The sequence below is a fragment of the Bufo gargarizans genome, chromosome 9, assembly GCF_014858855.1.
Source record: "Bufo gargarizans isolate SCDJY-AF-19 chromosome 9, ASM1485885v1, whole genome shotgun sequence".
In the NCBI taxonomy this organism is placed as follows: Eukaryota; Metazoa; Chordata; class Amphibia; order Anura; family Bufonidae; genus Bufo; species Bufo gargarizans.
In genome coordinates, this window is record NC_058088.1 from 23,247,449 (window position 1) to 23,272,897 (window position 25,449).

At 46.7% G+C, this 25,449-nt stretch overlaps 1 protein-coding gene across 3 annotated transcripts in view; it reads right to left on the minus strand.

Moving 5' to 3' along the window:
• Nucleotides 1-14,146: 14,146 nt before the first annotated feature.
• The window catches only part of MGAT1 (alpha-1,3-mannosyl-glycoprotein 2-beta-N-acetylglucosaminyltransferase), a 29,018-nt gene continuing 17,715 nt past the window's right edge, over nucleotides 14,147-25,449 (minus strand). Inside the window, exons 1-3 of one of the 3 annotated variants that reach the window (XM_044305372.1) lie at nucleotides 24,913-25,105; nucleotides 16,653-17,524; nucleotides 14,147-14,995 (exon numbers count right to left, since the gene is read on the minus strand). In XM_044305372.1, the coding sequence (XP_044161307.1) occupies nucleotides 14,243-14,995; nucleotides 16,653-17,246 (1,347 nt within the window). In that variant the 5' untranslated portion in view covers nucleotides 17,247-17,524; nucleotides 24,913-25,105 and the 3' untranslated portion in view covers nucleotides 14,147-14,242. Of the gene's footprint in view, nucleotides 14,996-16,652; nucleotides 17,525-21,595; nucleotides 21,653-24,912; nucleotides 25,106-25,449 lie in introns of those variants that run through there. The other 2 variants (XM_044305374.1, XM_044305373.1) reach the window with 2 other exon arrangements.

Consider the following 25,449-nt stretch of genomic DNA (forward strand, 5'->3'; position numbering starts at 1 on the left):
TACACAGTGTTTCCTGGTAATAACGGAATTTGGCCTCCTTTTGTAGGGAGAAAAACATTCCCCCGTTTTGCTTTGATACAAAGGGTCTAAAAGCATGGCTATCCAGTAATCATCATACTGCTTGATGTGAATGATACACCTGGCAGAGCATAAGCAAGCAAGCATTCAGGTCGCCATTCTGGCAAGTATGCCTCAGAAGCCATCTCTTTCTGGCTGCTCCCCTCACTGAGATTATTGGGTGTTGTAGCCAGTGTCACCGTCATCATCATCATCCACCTCAGACTCCTCATGTGGAAGCAAATCATCCTCATTCTCCTCCATGAATTTCCACTTGTGGATCTCAAACAGCCACAGGACGGACAGCAAGATGCGTTAGTTGTTCTTCCATCACCGTTCCCTGCTGCATAAGCGTCAGCGGCTGTTCTGAGATAAATATGCATGTTGCAGTTGCCCCTACTGACAAATTTTGTGGCCTCTTCGAAGGGCTTCAGCACCAGACAGGCTTCTCAGTTGAGCTGCCACTGCCTGACCTCGAAACAACACATGCTATGGTGCGTGAAAGAATCATTCGCAGCTTTCCGCTGCCCACAGGGTCAGCGGCATGACCAGTTCCCAAAGCAGATCTGGCCCTGGCAGTTCTTTGGGAGATCTTGGCCGTAGGTTGCCTCTGCTCTTTATTGCTGCTGCCACCATCCTACTCCTCTGATGTTACCTTCTCCTGAGCACTCCAATCCGGCTCCCAGGTCTTGTCCAACACACAATTATCGTCCTCGCCCTCCCTGCCACTTTTATATATATCATGTTACTCCTTGGTTCGCCTCTGGATTCTCTGCACTGTATTTGCCCCAACTGCAACTGTCACTGCCCCCACCATCAATACCGTGGCTATGGGTGCCATTGTTACCACCACCAATATAGCTATGCACAGGGTCCCCTGCCTCCTCCTGAGGGCAGTCCAAACTCTATGTCCGCCCCATAGGCTGATTTTAATTAGTGCAAGTATAAATTTATTGAAGGTCATTTGACACCAGGAGAGGTGGAATACTGAGTGGGCCCAGCATACATGTGGAACCTGCATTCCTTGACCATAATGGAGGCCAGTGTGGCACCAAAGATGTACAATATAATGTGGGCTCAGCATGCATGTGGAACCTGCATTCCCTGAATTTAATGGAGGCCATTGTGGCACCACAAGAGGTATAATATAGTGTGGGCTTGGCCTGCAAGTGGAACCTGCCTTCCCTGAATTTAATGAAGGCCAGTATGGTACCTAGTGAATGTAGTATTTAGTGGTAGGCTCCTGTCCTAAAGAGATTGCCTTGACGCGGGCAGACAGGCACAAATAACTTATCTCACATTTATAACACAGCATTAGCATTTTACATTTCCGACAGTGAGTGTGGCACTATTGTATTTACGTTATTATTTGTGTTTGCAGAGTGCAGCTGCATAGTTTGTTTCTTGCTTTTGTGCTTTCAGCTATGGCAACATGTACCGCACCTGTGCACTGGGATGTGCTGACTAACCCCCAATTTTATTTTCTTTGCAGTCCAAACTCTGACTGCTCTCACACAAGTTTTGTTGAATCTTCTTAGGAAAAAAGAAGGGGCCCCACGAGGATGGGGCAGTGAAGACAGGGGGATGGCACTGAAGTGCTTCTTTGGGTTGCAAGGAGAAGCAGGAGGAATGCTGTGACCCCTGGCTCCAAGACAAGCTGTCAAACTTAGATGTCACCTCCATGTCATCCTGCTGTGACTGAGAGGAGATGTGAGCCATCCAATTTACAATCTCATCCTCTTTCTCCTTGATGATAAGTTGTGCCTTTCCTAAGTTAGGGAGAACTGCAGCCTTCTACTACTACTACTACCTCTGGCCACATAGCTGGCGCTGCTACTTCCTACCTTCTGGCTCTGGGAGGACAAAGCCTGGCCCTCGGTCGTTCGTTTGGAACCCTCCCATATTCCTGACATTTGGCCCGTACACAGTCGGTATGGAATGGTTTGCAAGTCTGTTTTCTGGGACTTAAAGACAGAAAGGTGCAATAAAATGTCCTTCCCTTTCTACAAACACACTGAAGGCCCTGCTGCTGACAGTTTACTTTGGAGATAATGCAGCATCGGCAGCAGTAACTGATTTGGGCCTAATGTCTTAAGTTCGTTCAAACATGCAGATTTAGAAAAAAAGCTTTCTCTGGTGTATTTCAGACTACTATGTCAGGTGTTTTCAAAATGCTACCCTCTGAAATATAAAACACCCGTTGTACAGTTGTATTGAGCTTATTCCCCCCATAACAACTCAGGTTTGGAAACAAAAAGTCTGTATTTATGTTCAAATGAGACAACAAAAATGTTATTGCAGGTAGCTGCTTTGAAGTTCTGCAGCAGTTGCAGCTGCAGCGATTTCAGGCAGTCAAGGCTCCACCACCTCAGCCGAAGGGAGCTGTCTGTCCTTCCAATCATCTGCTGGTCCTGATGCTCCTGCTTCTCACCCTCCTACTCCTCGTCAGTCATTCCGTCAGCAATCAATCACCGAAGCGATTGCCAAGAGACAACAGTATGCGTGCACTCATCCAATGGCGCAGAAGCTGAAAGTGCTACTGTCCAAGTTGCTGGTGCTGCAGTCCTTCCTTTCCAAGTGGTGGACTCTGCACCTTTCAGAGAACTGATGGCTTGTGCAGAGCCGAGGTGGAGAGTCCCAAGCCATCATTTCTTTGCCAAAAAGGCACTACCAGCCCTGCACACACATGTAGAGCAGAAGGTGGGCTAGTCCTTGAGACTGTCGGTGTCTGCCAAAGTGCACGGCAGCGCTGAAGTGTGGAGCTGTAACTACAGTCAGGGACAAAACATGTTCTTTACAGCCCACTAGGTGAATGTGGTTCCTGCACAGCCACACCAGCAACTTGGCCAGGTGACGCAGCTTCCGCCTCCACATTCTCATGCCGTTGGTCTTGCGACAATGTCCGCCTCTGCCTCCTCATCCTCCACCGTGTCCCCAGCCTCCACTGCAGGGACAATTCACAGTGCCCCTCCAGCATACCACATGTGCAGGGCACGGCATTGTCACTCTGTTCTGCACCTCGTTTGCCTGGGTGAACGGAGTCACTCAGGGGAGGAACTGCTCTGTGTCCTTCATCAAGAAATTGAATCCTGGCTTTCTCCATGACAACTAAAAATTGGAACCATGATGACCGACAACGGGAAGAACATGGTGTCGGCGCTGAGTCAAGGAGGGCTGAGCCATGCGCCCTGCATGGCACACGTGTTCAATCTGGTTGTCAAGCTGTTCCTGAAGTATTCCACCCATCTTCAAGACATCCTAAAAATGGCCAGGAAACTTTGCATGCAAAGCACATCCTCCTTGAGATGCAGCGGCAGCATGGCATCCCCCAACATAGGCTGATATGCGACGTTTCCACCCGTTGGAATTCCACCATCCATATGTTGGACCGACTGTATGAACAGAGAAAGGCCATAAACAATTTATTGATGATCCAAGCGGACAGTACTCACCTGTGTAACTTCGATGTCAGCCAGTGGCAGCTCATGCGTGAGACCTGCCATTTGCTCAAGCCCTTTGAGGAGGCCTCGTTATCTGTCAGTCGCCAGGACTACAGGATGAACGATGTCATTCCACTGCTTCATGTCCTGGAACAGTTGCTGGTAAATCTGGCTGGTCAGCGTACTGGAGACGTGGCGCCTACATCTCACGGCCACATAAGCCCTGTGGGGGCTGAACAGAAGGAGGAGGAGGACATTGGAGCACAAGCAATGTGTAGCGAAATGGGTGGTTTTTCTACACAGGTGACAGGAGAGGTGGGGAAGAAGAGGCAGAGGACCCAGACACACCGTGGCAGTATGCAGTGGAGATGGAGGCAGGGAGTCCCTCCGAGTCACTTGCAGAAATGGCCCAATGCATGCTCACTTGCTTGGGTAGTGACAGCCGAACTGTCACCATTTAGCAGAGGGATGCCTTCTGGCTCTCCACCTTTTTGGACCCTCGCTACCGGTCCAAAATGGGGGCCTTTTTTACACCCGCTGAGGGACGACAAACTGAACTACTATAGAAACATCATATGTAGTCAGTTGGCCGCTGCCTATCTGCGCCATCGTCCATCCTCTCGCATGTCTGGGGCCCTCTGCGCTCACGTTCCACTGCCATGGCTGTTGGGGAGGGGTGGGGTGGCAGGAGCAGTACCAGCCTGAGTCTAGAGTCACTGATGAGCAGCTTTCTTCACCCGCATATTGAAGAAACTACTCACCAGCAGCATCTAGACCTGGAGCAGAACCTGAACCAGCAGGTGATGGCATACTTGGAGTGCACCCTGCCAGCCGTCATTGAAGATCCGCTGGACTACTGGACAGCCAAACTGGATTTGTGGCCTCAACTGGTCGAGTTTGCCCTGGAAAAGCTGTCCTGCCCGGCCAGTAATGTAGCATCAGGCGGCGGGGGCCATAGTTGCCCCAAGAAGAACTCGCCTGTCCACCAAAAATGTGGAGAGACTGACCTTTGGCAAGATGAATCAGGTGTGGATCAGCCAGGATTTCCACCCACCAATGCCTGATGCATCAGACTAGATCATCCATGGTGCCACACCAACACTTTGACAAAAGAGACACCGGTTTCTTCTGGCTACCTGCCTCAGCTACTATTCTGATGCTGCCACCCGCTGATGCCACACATCTGATGCCAAGTGCTCCTTCTTTCACCCACTATCTTCAGCTGGTACTCATATTGCCACCCACCTCACCACTCTGTGGTCTCCTGATTCTGCTGCCACCTCCACACTATGTAACCTTGCCACTCTGTGGTCTCCTCATGTTGCTTCTACCTCACAACTATATCATAGGGCCACTCTGTGGACTTCTCATGCTGTTCCCACCCTCCCCACTTCATGACTAGGCCACTATTTTGCCTTTCGGCCTGGCTGACATAATTTATTTGACCCTTCTTCTGATCTGTCAGAAGGAAGTAAAAATTAGACGCACAACAGATCATGTCTGTGTAGCAGCTGTAAGGCCTGTATGGTCCCATCCCAATTGGCTTATGATTTGGTAGCCAAAAGCAGGAGTGGGTACAAAACACAGAAGACATGCAAATATTCCATTCATGTGTCATCTCTGTTTTGGATCCACTCCTGTGTTTTTTTGGCATTAGCAATACTGATGGATTACTGACCAAATGCGGACCGAATGAAAGCGGATGCTCCACAGACAGGATCCGTTTTTTTAGGGTTATTGTTCTGACGGATCAGAGGAAGGCAAAATAATCAGTGACGTCAACACAAACTTACTGCTGACACCCTCTCCACTCTGTCGGGGGCTCTACTTGTAGAAGCGTTTAATAGAACAGGTTCTGTAGACATCTATGTGGAATCAGTTGACGACGGTGTAAAAGGAGTGTGTTTCTTCTTGGCGCTAACATCGACCTGTAAGGCTGAGTTCACACTTCAGTTATTTGGTCAGTTTTGGCCCCGTGACTGCCCAAATAAGTGAAGTGTGCAGTGATTCTAAGAGCGGCGCCTGTCATCTGCATGTCATACGGACTCACAGTATTGTTTCACTACCACTGCAGACTCCCTATGTGTGTTACTGCAAGGCACAGTGTTCTGCACCACTATAAAGGCTCTCAGCAATCAGGAAATGGCTGTTTTTTTACGTGATTCGCCACAAATAAATTCGGATCGTACCAAATTTTTTATGAAAATTCTGCAAACAGGCCAAATCTAATTTTTGAAAAATTCACTCATCTCTATTCCTTTGTATAAGAATATAACCACTATAATACTGTCTCTTATGTACAAAAATATAACTGCTATAATACTGCCTCCTATGTACCAGAATATAACTACTATAATACTGCCTCCTATGTACCAGAATATAACTACTATAATACTGCTCCTATATACCAGAATATAACTACTATAATACTGCTCCTATGTACAAGAATATAACTACTATAATACTGCCTGCTATGTACAAGAATATAACTGCTATAATACTGCCTCCTATGTACAAGAATATAACTACTATAATACTGCTCCTATGTACAAGAATATAACTACTATAATACTGCTCCTATGTACAAGAATATAACTACTATAATACTGCCTCCTATGTACAAGAATATAACTACTATAATACTGCTCCTATGTACAAGAATATAACTACTATAATACTGCCTCCTATGTACAAGAATATAAACAATATAATACTGCCCCTATGTAAAACAATGTAACTATTAGAATATCTGCTCACGATTGCGATCCTATTAAGAGGATGTCAGAAGTATTATAGTGAAGGAAACTCAGATACGTTTACCCAATGACCCTAGAGTCTGTATACTGGGGATACAGGACTGTCCGGGACTGGGAGACAGGAACTCCCTATGTGTTCATAGACTTCTGTTCCAGGCTAGGGTACTGGATACGAGAGGCCCCCGTCCACAAAACAAGAGTTTGTTAATAGGATGAATGTAATTCTGAGACTAGAAAAGGGAGTATACGCTAAACGAAACTGTCCAAATAAGTTCCTATCTTTATGGCAGGGGTGGGTTGAGTCAGCGCAACTGGCTTCTTAGGCGTTAGTTCAAGACTGTATACGGGGACAACTGTCCTTCTTACACTCCCTCTCCAGGGGAACCACTTAGGTGCTGTGTAACGTTTGAACGGCTGAGCCATTATAGCTAGGCAGAACTGTCTTGGTGCCCAATTGTATGACTATGCTTAAATCTACAGACATGGATGTCTCTCTGCTCAAGTTGGGGTGGGGGTAGGGTGTTACTGAATACAATGTTACAGTACTTCAATCATTTCAATGCTGTATTGTTCATATAAACCTTGATTTCCCATAATTGCCTTAGGTGTCTGCGTACAGCAATATCTTCGCATGTTGTACTTATTTCCAACTATACAAAAACTACGAACTCTTTTATGATGTTCATGTGATAATGTTTATTTCAATCAAAATAAACTGATTTAAAAAAAAATATTAGAATATACTGTACTACTAAGGGCTCTTTTACACTTGCGTTGTCTGGATCCGTTGTATACTCCATTTGCCGGAATTACACGCCGGATCCGGAAAAACGCGTTCAAAATGCGTTCAGTGTTACTATGGCAGCCAGGACGCTATTAGGCCCCTTTCACACGGGCGAGTATTCCGTGCGGATGCGATGCGCGAGTTGAACGCATTGCACCCGCACTGAATCCGGACTGAGTGAATGGGAAGCGTGAAAATCGCAAGCAAGTGCGGATGCGGTGCGATTTTCACGCACGGTTGCTAGGAGACGATCGGGATGGAGACCCGATCATTATTATCTTCCCTTATAACATGGTTATAAGGGAAAATAATAGCATTCTGAATACAGAATGCATAGTAAAACAGCGCTGGAGGGGTTAAAAAAATAAAATAAAAATGTAACTCACCTTAGTCCACTTGATCGCGAAGTCCGGCATCTCCTTGTGTCTCCTTTGTTGAATAGGACCTGTGGTGAACATTAAATACAGGTAAAGGACCTTTGATGACGTCACTCCGGTCATCACATGTTAAAAGATCATGTGACGTACAATGTGATGACCGGAGTGACGTCATCAAAGGTCCTTTACCTGTATTTAATGCTCACCCCAGGTCCTATTCAACAAAGGAGACACAAGGAGATGCCGGGCTTCGAGATCAAGTGGACTAAGGTGAGTTAAAAATTTTTTAACCCCTCCAGCACTGTTTTACTATGCATTCTGTATTCAGAATGCTATTATTTTCCCTTATAACCATGTTATAAGGGAAAATAATCCAATCTACAGAACACTGATCCCAAACCCGAACTTCTGTGAAGAAGATTGGGTACCAAACATGCGCGATTTTTCTCACGCGAGTGCAAAACGCATGACAATGTTTTGCACTCGCGCTGAAAAATCGCGCATTTTCCCGAACGCACCCGCCTCTTATCCGGGCCAAAAATAAGACGCCCGTGTGAAAGAGGCCTTAAAGTCCCGGTTGCCATAGTAGTAGTGGGGAGCGGTATACTTACAGTCCGCGCGGCTCCCGGGGCGCTCCAGAATGACGTCAGAGCGCCCCATGCGCATGGAGGACGTGCCATGTGATCACGTGATCCATGCGCTTGGGGCGCCCTGACGTCACTCTGGAGCGCCCGGGGAGCCGCACGGACGGTAAGTATACTACTCCCCGCTCCCCACTACACTTTACCATGGCTGCCAGGACTTTAGCGTCCCGGCAGCCATGGTAACCATTCAGAAAAAGCTAAACGTCGGATCCGGTAATGCGCCGAAACGACGTTTAGCTTAAGGCCGGATCCGGATCAATGCCTTTCAATGGACATTAATTCCGGATCCGGCCTTGCAGCATGTGTTCAGGATTTTTGGCCGGAGCAAAAAGCGCAGCATGCTGCGGTATTTTCTCCGGCCAAAAAACGTTCCGGTCCTGAACTGAAGACATCCTGATGCATCCTGAACGGATTTCTCTCCATTCAGAATGCATTAGGATAAAACTGATCAGGATTCTTCCGGCATAGAGCCCCGGCGACGGAACTCTATGCCGGAAGACAATAACGCAAGTGTGAAAGAGCCCTAATACTATAAAACTCCTGATGATCAGTTGTACTTATTGGGGGACGCTATGGCTGCTTTATATCTTTCCTGCCAGTGCAGGAGAAATATAGTATTACATGATGATTGATCAAATAAATGGGCCACCATGTCATATATCAATAGGTCAGATCAATGAAAGTGAAACCTATTTTTTGCTCTGGCTAATAAATTAGTAAGGACTCCCCCTCTACTGTATATGCTGTACAATAACACTCTTGGCTTTGAATCACTAGTTACGGTACATTACTTACAGGTGTTGTGGTGCAGTGAGAACAGAGGAAGACCGGAAAGACAAACCCGACATCTCTCTTGCCGGGAACTAAGACAATGTTTCATAGCTGTAACTAATTTGCATATAAAAGGACTATCAGTTACAGTTACACTGTGTCACACGGTGGTAATACAGAAGACTGGTGCTTTACTGTAGAACCCTAGCATGAGGTCAGTTCAGTTGAGTAAAACCTGAAGTGAAGCCGACCTTGTCATAGGGTGTTCCAGACAAATAGACCCCTATAAAACGGAACTTTTATTCATAAACAATTGATACGACGAACCCACCACAGTGGTTCACCAGTGGAATCTGTGAAGGGAAGATAGTGCTCAGATGAAATAGACATCTACATAGGGTACCCAGCCGTTGAGACGGTCATGCAGATAAGCGTAACAAGGGCAAAAATTGGGGAGTGTCAGAAGTCTCGCCTGTCCCTGCACTCTCCCTAAGTTAGATCTCAGCCCAGGGACGTCTCCTGATGGTGGGGACTCCCTGTCCTCGAACCTGGACTGACTGCCCTTAGCACACCCTGCTGCTAACATGCGATATAGAGGTACCCTATGATAAGACAGAAGTTTACAATGTCACCCGTAATAAACAACATTCCATGTAGATAAATAATAAAAGGTGCTGGGGGTGTATAGTCCTACCTACAGCACCAAATACAAGCCCCTAGGGCGCCAAGGTATCTAATATCTCCCTCGGCTTAGTAAACCCAACCCCGACGCGTTTCCCCTAAAAAAAACAATCAAATGAGATATACTCATGATACAAACGGAGGATCCGCAGCCAGATAGCGAGGATACTGGTGTGAACACAGGACCAAGGGGAACAACAGATAAGTCACGATCTGGAGGAGCAGGATGGCACTAGAACGCGAGGCACTCTTTGGGAAGACTGTTGGCCCCTTATCCTTGTGGGTTTCTGATTTATCTGACCTCATGCTTTGAGCTAAGTTGTTCCCCTTGGTCTTGTGTTCACACCAGTATCCTCGCTATCTGGCTGCGGATCTTCCGTTTGTATCATGAGTATATCTCATTTGATTGTTTTTTGACAGGTTTTCACCCATGACTGGTTATATACCTACCCCCTGATGAACCTATGAATAGGGGAAACGCGTCGGGGTTGTGTTTACTAAGCCGAGGGAGATATTAGATACCTTGGTGCCCTGTTAGGGGCTTGTATTTGGTGCTGTAGGTAGGACTATACACCCCAGCACCTTTTATTATTTATCTATATGGGCTGTTTTGAACCCGTGATACGGTTTCGGTCTTATCATAGGGTACCTCTATATCGCATGTTAGCAGCAGGGTGTGCTAAGGGCAGTCAGTCCAGGTTCGAGGACAGGGAGTCCCTACCATCAGGAGACGTCCCTGGGCTGAGATCTAACTTAGGGAGAGTGCAGGGACAGGCGAGACTTCTGACACTCCCAAATTTTTGCCCTTGTTAAGCTTATCTGCATGACAGCAAGCTTTAGATGAGATTTAAAAGGATAGATCGAAAACATGTCATTTCCTCGACATGTGAACCTTCTGATGAGACTTGAAAAAGGTCACCACCACCGAAACTTTGTTATCATCATCATGTTGAGAAACGATTTTTGAAACCATCAATGTTTTCTCTTTCTTTTTTTGCTGAGACAATGGAAATGATTTACAATTATCTCGGCCTAAGATTAAAAAGATACAACTTCGATGTACTTTTGCGTGAGCACTGAATGTCTAGCTTACTCAAATTGGGTTGGAGAACCCTTTTTTAGTTGCACCGCACCCTACTTCTGGTGTGCTTCTCCAGTCCATGGGCTGTGTACACCTCTTAAAATCTCTACTGTCAAAGTAATTTACAAACCTGTGTGGATCAGTTATTTTACTTCTTGTGGCTCCCCCTTCATGTACTTCCAGTTGCCTACCACCCACACGTCTGACCATCGTGGGAGAGATACAAGGCAGATTTTCCACATCAAATTTCATGAGAAATTTTGCAACAAATTTTGTGCAGATTAGTGAAATTTGGCACAGAGGAAATCTGCAGCATAAAATAAGACTTGGATAGAAAAGGTGCACCGCATGTCAATTTACGCTGAGGCTTTTTGTTCTTCCCTTTGCTGTTTTTTTTTTTAATACGCTTCGGGTTCTTCGCTTGCAATCCCCTGTAGGAAAATTCACCATACTCCAAGTCATGCACACAGCAGCAGGTTATAATACAAGAAGAAAAGTAGACAGAACTACACACATGATGTAGAGATTTGAATGGGGTGGATACAATAGTAATGTGAATGGGCTTTGTCCTTTTTAACTAGAACAAGGGACAACGGGTGAACATGGATGATCACAGCGTCTTCTCTTATCAACTATTATAAACCGGGCCATACAGACCAGACCGGGCTACCACGGTGGAGGGGTGGACATGTCAGCTGAGCACTCGTGTGGAGAGCAGACTTTCAGCACTAGCCATATACAATAGACTGAAGTTGAGCAACAGAAAATGTGTTCATCAGGTGAAATTTAAAGGAAACCCATCCTCACCTTTAGGCCTCTTTCACACGAGCGATATTTCCACGCGGGTGCAATGCGTGACGTGAACGGATTGCACCCGCACTGAATCCTGACCCATTCATTTCTATGAGGCTGTGCACACGAGCGGTTATTTTCACGTATCACTTGTGCTTTGCGTGAAAATCGCAGCATGCTCTATATTCTGCGTTTTTCACGCAACGCAGGCGCCATAGAGGGGAATGGGGCTGCATGAAAATCGCAAGCAAGTGCAGATGCGGTACGATTTTCACGCACGGTTGCTAGGAGATGATCGGGATTATTATTATTTTTCCTTTTATAAGGGAAAATAATAGCATTCTTAATACAGAATGCATAGTACAATAGGGCTGGAGGGGTTAGACAAAAATTAAAAAATAATAACTCACCTTAATCCACTAGATCGCACAGCCCGGCTTCTCTTCTTTGCTGTGCACAGGAAAAGGACCTTTGATGACGTCACTGCGCTCATCACATGGTCCATCACCATGGTAAAAGATCATGTAATGAGCGCAGTGACATCATCAAAGGTCCTATTCCTGTGCACAGCAAAGAAGAGAAGCTGCGCTGCGCGATCTAGTGGATTAAGGGGAGTTATATTATTATTTTTAACCCCTCCAGTGCTATTGTACTATGCATTCTGTATTAAGGATGCTATTATTTTCCCTTATTTATAACCATGTCATAAAGGGAAAAATAATAAAATCTACAGAACACTGAACCCAAAGTCGAACTTCTGTAAAGAAGTCCGGGTTCGGGTCTGGGTACCAAACATGCCGATTTTTCTCATGCGCATGCAAAACGCATTACAATGCTTTGCACCCGCGCGGAAAAAAAAAAACCAACGCAATCGCAGTGAAAACTGACTTGTTTTAGGGTCAAAAATCGCACCATTTTTCCTGAACGCATCCGGCCCCAATCCGCAACGCCCGTGTGAAAGGGGCCTTAGGCTGCCTATACTAACGGCAGAATAAAGTAGAGGCAGGTGAGATGATTTCAGCAGTCTGTCATTTATAAGTTAAAAGTAAGTGGTTGCCGAGAACCAACATCACGATCATTGCAGGCTGGGCCTGGAGAAGAGTCCTGGTTATTCATGAATTCCTGCTCTCCTGCCGATGACTGACAGCCTTCTACCTTTCTCTCTATGAGAGAGCTGCCAATCATCAGCAGATGGACAGGGAGAGCAGGAGATTGTGAATAACCAGGACTCTTCTCACGTAGATTTGACTCTTTTTCAAGGCCTGACCTGCAATGATTATGATCCTGGTTTTCGGCAACCACCTCCTTTTAAGCTCATGAGTGACAACGCTGAGATCAGCATTTCTGTCACCATTTTATGCTGCCCTCAGTGAGGTCAGCATAAAATTGATGACAGGTTCCCATTGAGAATTTTTGCTGGCAGTTGACAGACCATCCTCATTTAAAAAAGTAGGCCTTGTCTGAAATTTTCTTCCGATAGTTGTGGTATTAGTTCTTTGTAAGATCGTTTGTGGACAAAATACCAACCATCATTCACCAGATGACTTTTGGTTGACACTGAATACGCCATCTACATGACTGCTGTAATTAAGGTGGTTTTCCTGGCTCCTGATATTGATGACCTATTCTCAGGATAGGTCATCATTATATGATCGGTAGAGGTCTAACACCCCGCATGCCCACTGAGCATCTGTTTCCTGCAACCTCCGGCGTAGGAACTAGCACTTTGAATGGAGGCGTGCTTCCAGCTACGTCCAAAGTGCTAGTTCCTATGCCGGAGGTTGCAGGAAAAAGTGGGGCGTGAGGTGTCAGGCCCCCCACTAATGGGATATTGAAGACCTAAGGATAGGTTGTCAATCTCAGGAGTCTAGAAAATTCATTTGACACCATTTCATGGAACGTTCTGAGGCAAATTGGATGCTGGTGAGGGTTTGAAAGACAGCAGCTTCCCATACACAACATCAGAATACAAGGCAAATAATACAAAAATACGGGTTAGAACACTTGAATTTGTACATTCAAAATTTTTATATGCAAAAAAAAAAAATGAAAAAACACAATCATGTACACACACTGTATATGTGCAAAGGCATCCATGTCGCAGTTTGCCTCTAGGACTCACTCATTTTGGCTACAAAGGTCACTTTATTGAGGTGAATTAATAAAACGGAAGGAGCCTAGAGAACACAAGCTCCTCCTCGATGCCAGGAACCGTGGTTGGCGGAGATTATCCCTTCCTGAGTGCGTAGGTGTAGATTTGTGTCACCAGTGTTCCCGAGGTCCCCAAACTGCTGGTTAGCTTTATGACAGTTCCAAGTGGTTTGTGAATTCCTTCATATATTTTCCGCACAGCTAATCCAGAAGCTCGCTTATATGGCGTCATGTATCACCACATCTTTCACAACCCAAGCGCTTCTTAAGGGCTCACGCACACGAACGTATTTTCTTTCCGTGTCTGTTCTATTTTTTTTTTTTTGCGGAACCATTCACTTCAATTGGTCCGCAAAAAAACAAGTTACTCCGTATGCATTCCGTTTCCGTTCCGCCCAAAAAAAAAAAAAAAAAAGAGAGAACATGTCCTATTATTGTCCGCATTACGGACAACGATAGGACTGTTCTATTAGAGGCCAGCTGTTCCGTTTCACAAAATACAGAATGCACACGGATGTCATCCGTATTTTTTGCCGATTTGTTTACGGTTGTGCGCATGAGCCCTAGTGGTGCAGATATCTCATAGTAAGTAGCACCTAAACATATTGGACCCTCTGAATCTCTCAGAGAAAAATAAACTTTTATTCAGTTCACGCTTTTGTTTTTCCTGATAGTCTCTTGTCTCCCTAAACTTAGAGGAACAAGACTTTATGTCCATGATGGATCATACCCTGCCCAGTCTTGAGGAGGGGCCAAAAACACCCTTCTACCCCTATGAGTAAAAGATACAACTCCCATGTAAGCTACACGGGCCACCCCTGACTTCAGGTCATCCATTACACCAAAGACCCTAGCCATGGCCTTGAAAGTGTCTCTAGTTGTATATTCCACCCTTACCGTCCTCCCGCCAGGCACATTCCCATGAAGAACATCTTCTGCCCGAACTTTAGGTGCCCCATAAACTTGCTCCACAAACCAGGGGTCATAACTTTCTTTTAAAAGGTATGAAAGGTCTATTTTTGTAAAGGCCACAGGGTCCTGGTTCAGTTTGATGAATCTCAGATGTTGGTCAAAAAACTGACCCTGGCTGACACCTTTCCTTCCAAATGTTCTAGTGCGAGGCAGCTCTGGTCTCACACATACCCTACCAAGTCTCTGCTCAGGTCGCCTGACCCAGTCATCCCAGAAGGCTGCCGGCCACTTGGGCTCAAGTTCTTCCCATAACTCCCGAAGTAGCAACCACCCCAGGCCTGGGAAAAAGTCAGAACGGTGAAGGATGGAGCTACCCTTGGCTTCCACCAGCGCCTCCTTCCCATTGTCATTCCAGGCGGAGACGCACCACAGGGTGGGATCCCTACGGAGAAGGTAATGTGTACTTAGGAAATATTCATAGAAGTCTGGAGCCACTTCCAGATCATCTTCTACTACAATGGCAGACTTGTAACCCATGACCCTGAAGATCTGAAAAATAAAAAGGTATGTGGTTACACACGGTTCACTTTTTAGAGGAGATAAACCAAAGGGTCAATTCACACCATTTTTTAAATGTACATTGGCGATATATGTCGGGAAGATTCCAGAGGAACACCTCAGACCAAGGGGCACATTGTTTTCTGTTTGGGGGCCACATTGTCAGACTAAATCAATTACAAGGGCCAAAAATAAAATTTAAAGCGGTATTAACTGTAATATTGTATTTATGGCATATTGAACATGCGGTATATACTATTAGGGTCCATTCACACGTCCGCAATTTCGTTCTGCATTTTGCAGAACGGAATTGCGGACCCATTCAAAAATAGAACATGTCCTATTCTTGTCCGCAATTGCGGACAAGAATAGGCATTTTCTATTAAGTGCCGGCGATGTGCGGTCCGCAAAATGCGGAACGCACATTGCTGATGTCCGTGTCTTACGGATCCACAGAACTGCAAAACACACACGGACGTGTGAATGGACCTTTATAATAATGTCTAGGTACAGTTCCAGGATTTCCATCTAATGGGAAAATACATGAAAAATGCATGTGAGCAGCTACAAGACGGACATACATGTGGTTGGGGGCTGCACAGAAATCATATCAAGGGCCACATGTGGCCACCAGGCTGTGCACCCCTGCTATAGACATATGCAACTGTGTAGCCAAACAGTGGAATATGTCACCCACAGGCTTCCATATTAAAGAAAAAAATTGCTAAAAACTCCATACACCATAGTAAAAGTTTGGACTATAGAGAGAGAATTGGTCATGTCACTGGTGAAAGATCCACGGAATGTAATTATATCAATGCACAAAGGAGTTAAAAAGGAAATAAATACACAGAGCTTTTGGTTTAAAAAAATAAATAAAAATACAAGAACACAGAATTATTTTTTCTTAAAAGGGGATGTCCAGACTCTCGTGCTCTTTGCTACTCTGTTCCGGCTCCTGCGCCGTCTTCACTGGTCTTCCAGTCCTTGTCCGTCAGTTTTTGCACATATGGAGTCACGTGCACTACAGCCAATGACTGGCCTCAGCGGACACAGCATATGACCCTGCTGCGACATGCCACCGGTGAGGTCAGTCATTGGCTGCAGCGGTGCAGAAGTTGGCAGATGGGGCCTGGAGGACCTGTGAGCTAGAACCGAGCAGGGGAGCATGGATTTGACCACAGGTACAGCTGACTGCAGTGAAGATTAAAAAATAATTTTCACTTAAGTGTCATAATACATTGTGTACATGAGATATGTTACTAATAAGTCATAATCTGTATTATACTTCAGAGCTGCACTCACAATTCTTCAAGTTTTAGAACTATTCACTGCAAAAATTAGTATCATGCTGTGGTTCGTGTAATCTGCATTACGGGAATGGTTGGCATTATACAGCAAACAGATGAAGGATTACGGAGGTTCAGCTAAATGGTTATAGTGGAGTCTGTCAATACATTTATTAACGGTTTCCAATAGCAATCAGCAGAATTGTGAATGTAGCTCCGATTGACATCTTTCCTTCCAAATATTACAATGCACGGAAGCTATGGACTGGCGCATCCCCATCACTGTACCCTGGTAGAGAAGGCCTGGAAAGAAAAAGCCCAGTAATTTAACGAGTTACATATACAAGATCTGGACTCACCTGGTTGAGTGCCCATCTATAGTGCCTGGAGATTTTATAATAGCCCTGAAACTTCCTATGTTCTGGGGGAGCTGGCACCTCGGAGAGGTCAGGTTGACTGATGTGAGTGATAGCATCCCCATAGGAGTCAATAACTCTTGCAGTTTCAGCATGGCCACAGTCCTGGCTTACAATGATGGGAAACTGCTCGGCTGAGGGCCGGTACTTGAGCAGGGAGTCCAGGCACTTCCTGACTGAGGGTCGGTCACATGCTACCACAAGAACTGGAATGATGGTTGACTGCGAGTCAGAGGCTACAGGCGTTGGAGATGGAAAAGAGGCATTGGAGAGCCGCTGCGGCAGCTCAGGTCCATGAGCAGCATTTTGCTGAGCAGGACGCCGTTTAAGCAGTCCGCTATAGTGATGGATCTGTTGGAGAAGTCCCTTCTGTTTCTCTAACTCAGCTTCTGCTTCTTCAGCCAGTCGGATTACATGTGCTGTAAGATCGGATGCGTCGGGAGCCTTTGGGCGGTTCATGAGGTAGAGTAGAAGAATGGCATTCCATGAGATAAATAGGGCCGCCCCCCAGGCCGCCACGCTAACCTTGCGCGGCATTCCCCTGGGGGGTTCCGAGAGGTGTGGGAAGCTCTTGAAGCGATGGACCAGCAGTGCTCAAAGCACAGAAGGATGAAGATCTGATGTTTCCACTACCCTTAGTTCATGGCCCGTTGGGTCTACACAGCCGAGCACGACGGTCGAACAGTCTAGAGGTGAATAACGCTGAAGACAACGGATTAACAAAGGGGTCTTCCCAAACATAACACAGAGGACATAATCATAGGTGCAAAAGTAGATGAATCGCCTTCAGAAATGGGAACCACTCATCCACCAGCCTGCAGGAAAACGTGAAGATGTCAGGACAGAAGTTCTACAGGTTACAAGTCAGACAAGTTTACAAGGAAGACATGTCACTCTAGTAAGTAGGGAGCATGAAGGCAGCATTACAATGGCCATAAATGTTGATTGCTTGCCAAAATGAACTGCAGAATATCAAGGGGAGGATGACATTTACAAATCAGCCAAGCAAAAGTTTAGAGCAGTAATTTAACGAGTAAGCTGGGCTTTGACTGAGGCACGAAGCATTTTCTGCTTTAGGTCTCTAGGATCTAAACATTTCTCATAGACTGAAGGCGGCCTAATCCACAGACTTGTGAAGGTCCCAGCCTACCAAGGCCATGAGACACTACTAGCATGTAAATTTACAATTTGCCGTCACATCATGCTAACGTTATCTGGTGGTCACAGTCCCGAAACTAACAGAACATGGAATTGAGTAATGCGGCTGCAGTAATTGGCAGGTATGTGGAGTCAACAACCCCGGGGTTTCTGATCTTCTCACATGTAAATCATAGATATTCTTAATGAGGGTTTAGTGGAAATTATGCAAACATTGACCAAGGAGCTGCCAGGAGGGAGGAGGAAGCTCCAAGAAAAGCTTCTGCACTACATCTTATGACATACGCACATGGCGAGGTCACGACCCAAGAAGATTTTCAGTTGAAAGTGGAAATTTGGAGAGAGCGCCCACTCAACTCTCCACCAAACAGAACAATTCTAAAGGGCCCTTTACACGGGCCAATTTTGCAGGCGGTTGCCGGGAAGGAATGCACCTGCTCGTCAGTGGAGGACAGAGCTACATTTACATGCAACCATCTCCTCCACAGTATGGGGAGGAGCAGCGCTAATGCCATCGCTCGTCACCATACAGACTCATTGTGTGCCGTCAGCAGATGCTGTTTACACAGCACAATCTGCTGCCTGCAAATGACGATTTTTGTGACGGCATGAAGGATGCGATTACCCGATGAAAGAGTTTCGCTCGTTCATTGGGTAAGTGGCAGCACCATTAGACTGACATAATCACTAACGAGCATTCCTACGAATACTTGCTAGCGATCGTCTGGCCGAGAATCGACCCATGTGAAGGGCCTTCAGGCTAGGGCTACAGAGCAATTTTGGTTGCAACACACAACCACCCCGCTGTGGTGGTTTCCACCATCTGTCAAGCAGCATGAGCTGTCTGGGAAATTGTCAAAATTCACTATAAACTGGCAAAATAAATGCAGCATAATGTACCTCACCTCCGAGGTTCTTAATGGATGGCTAAAATCCATTCCAACGAAAATGAAAACCACAACAATGGCTGGATCCAAGTAGGTGACTGTAAATGTTCCTGTAATAAAGCAGACCACCCAAGTCAGGGCCGGCCTTTGGGGTGTGCGGGCTGTGCGGCCGCACAGGGCGCCATAGCAACAGGGGGGCCGGGCGGCCGACAGCCCGCCGAACTCTAAGTGAAGTCTATCTACTTACTACTATATTTTGTTGCCGCCGCGGCCTGCCGGCCATCTAACAGCATGAAGTCACGGTCCGGACTATAGAAAGAGACTGAGTGAGGAGGGGGCGGGGCCCGCGGCTGCTCTGCGCTCCGCTCTGCTGCCTGGCTCTTTAACAGAGCAGACCAGTGGCTGCTGGAGTGTGACGCATCTGCCGCACAGGCAGAAAGAAGGAGGCGGAGCGAGCCCGAGCGCCAGCCAGCAGCCACAACAGACACAGCCTGAGCCAGCAAAGCAACTAAGCAAGTTCCAGTTCCACCATAACAAGTCAGAACAGAACTTAGTTATTTGGTAGTACAAAGTACAATTTTGTACAAAGATAACATCTGGATGGATCCCATCTGCCACTGGCCCATGATGGAGTGGGAAAAATGTGCCATGGGGGGGCTCATAGAGGACAGGGGGACAGTGTGTGCTTTCCTGCTACTACATCAACCCCCCCAGGGATTTTGAGGGCCATTAAGGGTTGGACTTTAACGCCTTGCTGCTTGATGTTGAGTGTGCCAGTGCCACCAATCATATCCCCCCCCCATAGCACATCAGTTACCTTTAGGAGGGGGGGATATGATTGGTGGCTATGTGCATCATCCAACCCCTAATGCCCCCCAAAATGCCTGGTGGGGGGGTGGCATGACATGACTGTCTGTGACTGTCCGTCCCTGTGTGCGTCTGTGACTGTCCGTCCCTGTGTGCGTCTGTGACTGTCCGTCCCTGTGTGCGTCTGTGACTGTCCGTCCCTGTGTGCGTCTGTGACTGTCCGTCCCTGTGTGCGTCTGTGACTGTCCGTCCCTGTGTGCGTCTGTGACTGTCCGTCCCTGTGTGCGTCTGTGACTGTCCGTCCCTGTGTGCGTCTGTGACTGTCCGTCCCTGTGTGCGTCTGTGACTGTCCGTCCCTGTGTGCGTCTGTGACTGTCCGTCCCTGTGTGCCTGTCTGTGACTGTCCGTCCCTGTGTGTCTGTCTGTGACTGTCCGTCCCTGTGTGTGTCTGTGACTGTCCGTCCCTGTGTGTGTCTGTGACTGTCCGTCCCTGTGTGTGTCTGTGACTGTCCGTCCCTGTGTGTGTCTGTGACTGTCCGTCCCTGTGTGTGTCTGTGACTGTCCGTCCCTGTGTGTGTGTACGCCCCTGTATGTGTATGTCTCTCCCTGTGTGTATCACCATGCCCACAGTGTTCCTATGTCTTGACGCAGCTGCTTCAGAACGTTCTGTGCGGGGCAAGAAGAAGAAGATGGAAGAGGAGGCAGCGCCAGCATGGAGTCCATTCGATAGACACAGGGAGGCACACTAAGAACGAAGGTAACACTTCCACATGATCTACACTAGTGTTATCTGTGGTTTTACATAGGACTGCAGGTAACACTACCACATTATCAGCACTAGTGTAAGGGGGGGGGGGGCGCCACAAGGTTAGCTTGCACAGGGCGCCTGAACACCTAAGGCCGGCCCTGACCCAAGTACAGAGTCATGAAGAAGTGCCACGTAGTGAGCTCTGCAGGCAGACTATAGCATATCACCAGCTACATCTGTATCTCGCCACCTGCCAGCTTCCTGACATTGTTGACTTTAGGGACTATCCCTCCGCCTCACCCATTTCCTGACCCTACTCCCCCCCTCCCCGCATCTCAGATTAATGCCTGCCTCTTCTAATACGGGATTAAATGTTTTAAATAGCAAATTAACCAGATTAAGGAAGAGTAAAACGGCAGCGGAAAATCAGGAACCTGCGCTCTACTAAATAGTCACGGAGAGAAGGTTATCACGTCAATTACTTCAGGCAATCAGTTCTCTCTACAAGGGCTAGGAAGTTACAACTCTCAGCATATCCCATTACAACCAAACCATACAGGGAGGGGTATGGAGGTTGTATTCATATTCCTGACTTTGAGATCTTTCATATAAACCAAAAAAAGAAAAAGAAGTCCAAACAAAGTCGAAGGAAAACCACCACGAACGGACAACTGCTTTACATGGCCACATACATTAGATGTTGGCCAACTGCACCAATTTCGGCAGGACAATTTGAACATCCTACTTCTACAAACCCTCTATATTAGCCTTTAACACTGTTGGTTTGCTGTATGCCACACGTCAAAAGTTTTCATACAAATAATTTGGAAAGTCTTTAGACCCGATCACATTATGTTATTATGCGGACTTGTGCCAAAATCACAATCACCCAGCAATCTGCACTAAATACCCCATAATATTGAAGCTAAGGGCTCATGCACACGACTGTATGCCCTCCGAGACATACGGTCCATGAGCACGCCATATGTCCCGAAGCAGCATACATCGGGCGCACTATTGTCCTGCACTCATATGATATTATGAGTGTGGGACAATAGCCCAGCGGGCGGGCCAATGCGCACAACATCATAGTAATCTATGATGCTGTGCGCTCCCGTGCGCACGATGTATGCCGCTTCGGGACATATGGCTTGCTCACGGACCATATGTCTCGAAGCGAAGGACATACAGTTGTGTGCATGAGCCCTAAAACAGAATTTTAGTAATTTTTACAACTTTATTAAAAAGGAACAACTAAATTTTATCATCGACATAAGTATTCAAACCTTTAGCTATGATACTTGAAATTTAGCTTCGGGGGGCCTCTAATTTGTCTTGATCAACTTTGAGATGTTTCTACACCTTGATTGTAGACACCTGTGGTAAATTCAGGTGATTGAACATGATTTGGAGAGACACAGCCCTGTCTATATAAAAAAGGTCTCACAGATGACAATGCATATCAGAGGAAAAACCAAGCCATGGGAAGGAAAGAACTGCCTGTAGAGCTCAGAGACAGGATTGCGTGGAGGCACAGATCTGGAGAAGGGGACGAAAAAAATGTCTGCTGCACTGAAAGTTCCCACGAGCACAGTGGCCTCCATAATTCTTGAATGGAAGAAGTTTGGAACAACCTCTTCATATCACCAAACTAAATGGGAAGGGGGGGGGGGTCCTTGGTAAGAGGTGAGCAAGAACCCAATGGTCAGTCTGGCTAAGCTCCAAAGTTCCTGTGTGTACATGGGAGAAACTTCCAGAAGGTCAACCATCAATGCAGCACTCTACCAATCTGGGCTTTAGTGGCCAGAAAGAAGCCTCTCCCCAGTAAAGGAGACATGAAAGCTGCCTGGAGTTTACAAAAAAAAAACCACCTAAAGGACTCTGCATCATATCGGAGGAAGTCACTGCCCAATCCCATCCCTACAGTGAAGAAAGGAGGTGGCAGCATCCTGCTGGGGGGACAGAGAGTGGTCAGAGTTGAGGGAAAGCTAAATGGAGCAAAGTACAGAGATATTCTTTATAAAACCCTGATCCAGAGCTGTGGACCTCAAACTGGGCTGAATGTTTATCTTCCAACAAGACAATAACCCTAAGCACACAGCCAAGAAAACAAAGGATCAGCTTAGGGACAACTCTGTGAATGTCCTTGAATGGTTCAGTCAGAGCTTGACTTGAATCCAATTGAACATCTCTGGAAAGACCTGAAAATGGCTGTCCACAAATGGCCCCCATACAATCTGCTCTGCAGAGAAGAATGGCAGAAAATCCCCAAATCCAGGTCTGCAACCCTTGTGGCATCATCCCCAAGAAGACTGGAGGCTGTAATCACTGCCTGGGGGTCTTCAACTAAGTCCTGAGTAAGGGGTCTGAATACTTTGGTCAATGCAAGAATTTAGTTTTTTCTTTTCAATAAATTCGAAAAAGATTTCTAACATTCCGTTTTCACTTGTATAGAATAGGGCAGTCTACACACTACAAAAACGTATGACACGCAGGAGCCCATGTGCGATGGATGCCACCGCACGCCTATACAGTGGTGCCAGATGTACACACTGGGAAATCCTCCCGACATACACAATCTCCAGTGGACATTGCGAATCCCAACATAAATGTGATCCGATTCTGTCACGCGATGGCACAGTCATGTCGGGAACCGATTCTGTTTCTTCCCACGGGGCAAACGTGTTTGGACAAGTCCGGATTGTGGCAAATCTCACTGCAGAAAACAGAGTGCGACATGTCTGTCACTGAACCAGTGTGCTGCCTAAGCAAGCCACTCATCGAGGGGGACCCCAACTATACTTAAAAGGTGCTATTCAGGATAGGGTTGTTTCGGGTATCGAACTTTCCATACCCAATCGATACTTTTATCCTGGTATCGATACGATACTGGGGATTTGTCTTTTATCGATTCTAGGCTGTGCTACTGCAGAGCCCAGTATCAGCGAACATGGAGCGCGCTGCTCTCAGCAGCACAGGGGAGAAGGAAGCAGTCTCTCTCCCCCCTGTGCTGCCTCCAATGAGAGCGCAGAGGGGCAGGGCTGTCACCACTGCGCCACCAATGATAACTAACATTTAATATATTACAAATGCCGCCACCCTGCCTCTGACAGGGCGCTGTGATCTGCGGCAGTTAACCCCCTCAGGTGCAGCACCTGAGGGTTTAATTACCGCTGATCGCAGCGCCCTGTCAGAGGCAGGGTGCCGGCAATGTGTTTCTGCCGCCGTCTGTATTTGCATATTAAACTTTAATTATCATTGGTGGCGCAGAGCGCCCAACCCCCCTCAGTATTAAAAACATTGGTGTTGCAGTGCACTCAGCCCCCCCCCCCCAGTATTAAAAACATTGGTGTTGCAGTGCACTCAGCCTCCTCCCTCCCCCCCCAGTATTAAAAACATTGGTGTTGCAGTGCACTCAGCCTCCCCCCCCAGTATTGAAATCATTGGTGTCAGTAGCCACAGAGTCCCTTCACCTCCTCTCATTGGTGGCAGTAGCACCGATCGGTTACCAAGCCCTGGCTGCCATGGCAAGCTCCCTGCTGTTGTGTGCACTGTGCAGGGAGAGTGTGAAGTCCTAGTCACCCTAATAGAGCTCTATCAGGGTGAATAGGACAAGGGATTAAAAGATTCCAGAGGGGGGGGGGGGGAAATAGTTAAACTGTAAAAAAAAAAAAAAACGCGATTCGCCATTTTTTTGGGTCACCTTATCCCCCCCAAAAAATAGGATAGGACTGTTTGATTTTGGGCTGGACGTTCCATAAAATGCAGAACGCGCACAGTTTTTTTTGGCATTTTATTTTTTTCGCGCGGTATCGAATGTCGCAATACCTGTTTATGGTATCGAAACCGAATCAAAATTTTGGTATCGAAACAACCCTAGTTCAGGATTAGTAATTAAGCGCCTGTTTCTCTTCCTCCTGAAAGCAGCGCTCTCTTCCACAAGGACCATTTCTGGTATTGAAATATTCAAACGAAGGAGGACGAACTGCAAACTTTCTGGAAGAGTTGACCCCTTATTTCTTTCTTTCTTACCCCAGGGCAACTCTTAAACTCTCCGCAGTGCCAGCAACGGGCAACCATCTGGTGGCAGATTCTACCTAAAGTCTGTGGCCAGATTGGAGCTTACCCATTAAAGTCAGAGAAATCCTAAACTGTTGCCCTCAACGCAAAAGACTTTTCTTACTTTCTACCCTCCCTCCCAAAAAAATAACTGGACTTAACTAGAAAAAAATTTTTTTACGAATATTTCACCCCCGTGGGAGAAGGTGGGTACGACCATAAGAACGACCTACGCTTGGTCAGATCACTTGTATGATCAGATTTAACCCCTCGTATACACAAAATCTCAGCACTTCTGACAGACGGAAGCCTCTGGACGGGCATGCTGGTACTTACAGTTCACCATTAAATGATTGCTATACAGATGGTGGCAGCGAGAAAGCAAAGGCAAATCTAAGAGGAAACGTAAATGTTCAAGGCGCCTAAACATGAGACAGAACCTCGAAGAATTAAAAAAGTAATGAGAGAGAAAAAAAAAAAAAAAAAAGAAGAGAGAGAGCGCGCCGGTAAAGGGCAGTTAAGAGAGAACACAAAATAATCCGACCTGTCGATCTCGCTCTGCTCGGGGAACTTCTTTCACAACTTTCCAAACTTTTTCTCCTCTGGTTCGAGCGTCTCGCCTTATTGCTGACAAGGTCCCCCTTCCCCTGTACGGCTGCCCCCTCTCTCTCACACCGACTGCATGGCTTCTTCCTGCTCGCTTCAGGAAGTCAGCTGAAAAAGCATTAGATTACAGGCACGGTCTCAGATGAAAGAGACAGCCCTAGGAAGGCGGGTTCTCTCATTATCCACTCCAAGACAGACACGCACAAGCTGAGTCACATGCAAAACAAAACTATTCAAACCCTGTCATAGGAGGGTGTGCGGAACATAGCAGAGCTGACCCGGTTACATCTGAGCACTTACATTACCGCTACAATTCTCCCTAGGGGACGAGCACCCTCAAAGCTCTGCACTCCATCCAGCCCCTGCTACCTCACTACTCCCAGCTATCCAGATTTAGGGCATAACCCTTTCTGCCCTACCATTAGTCCTGCCTGAAGTGACCCTTTAAAAATAACCAATTAAGGGGCCACTAAAA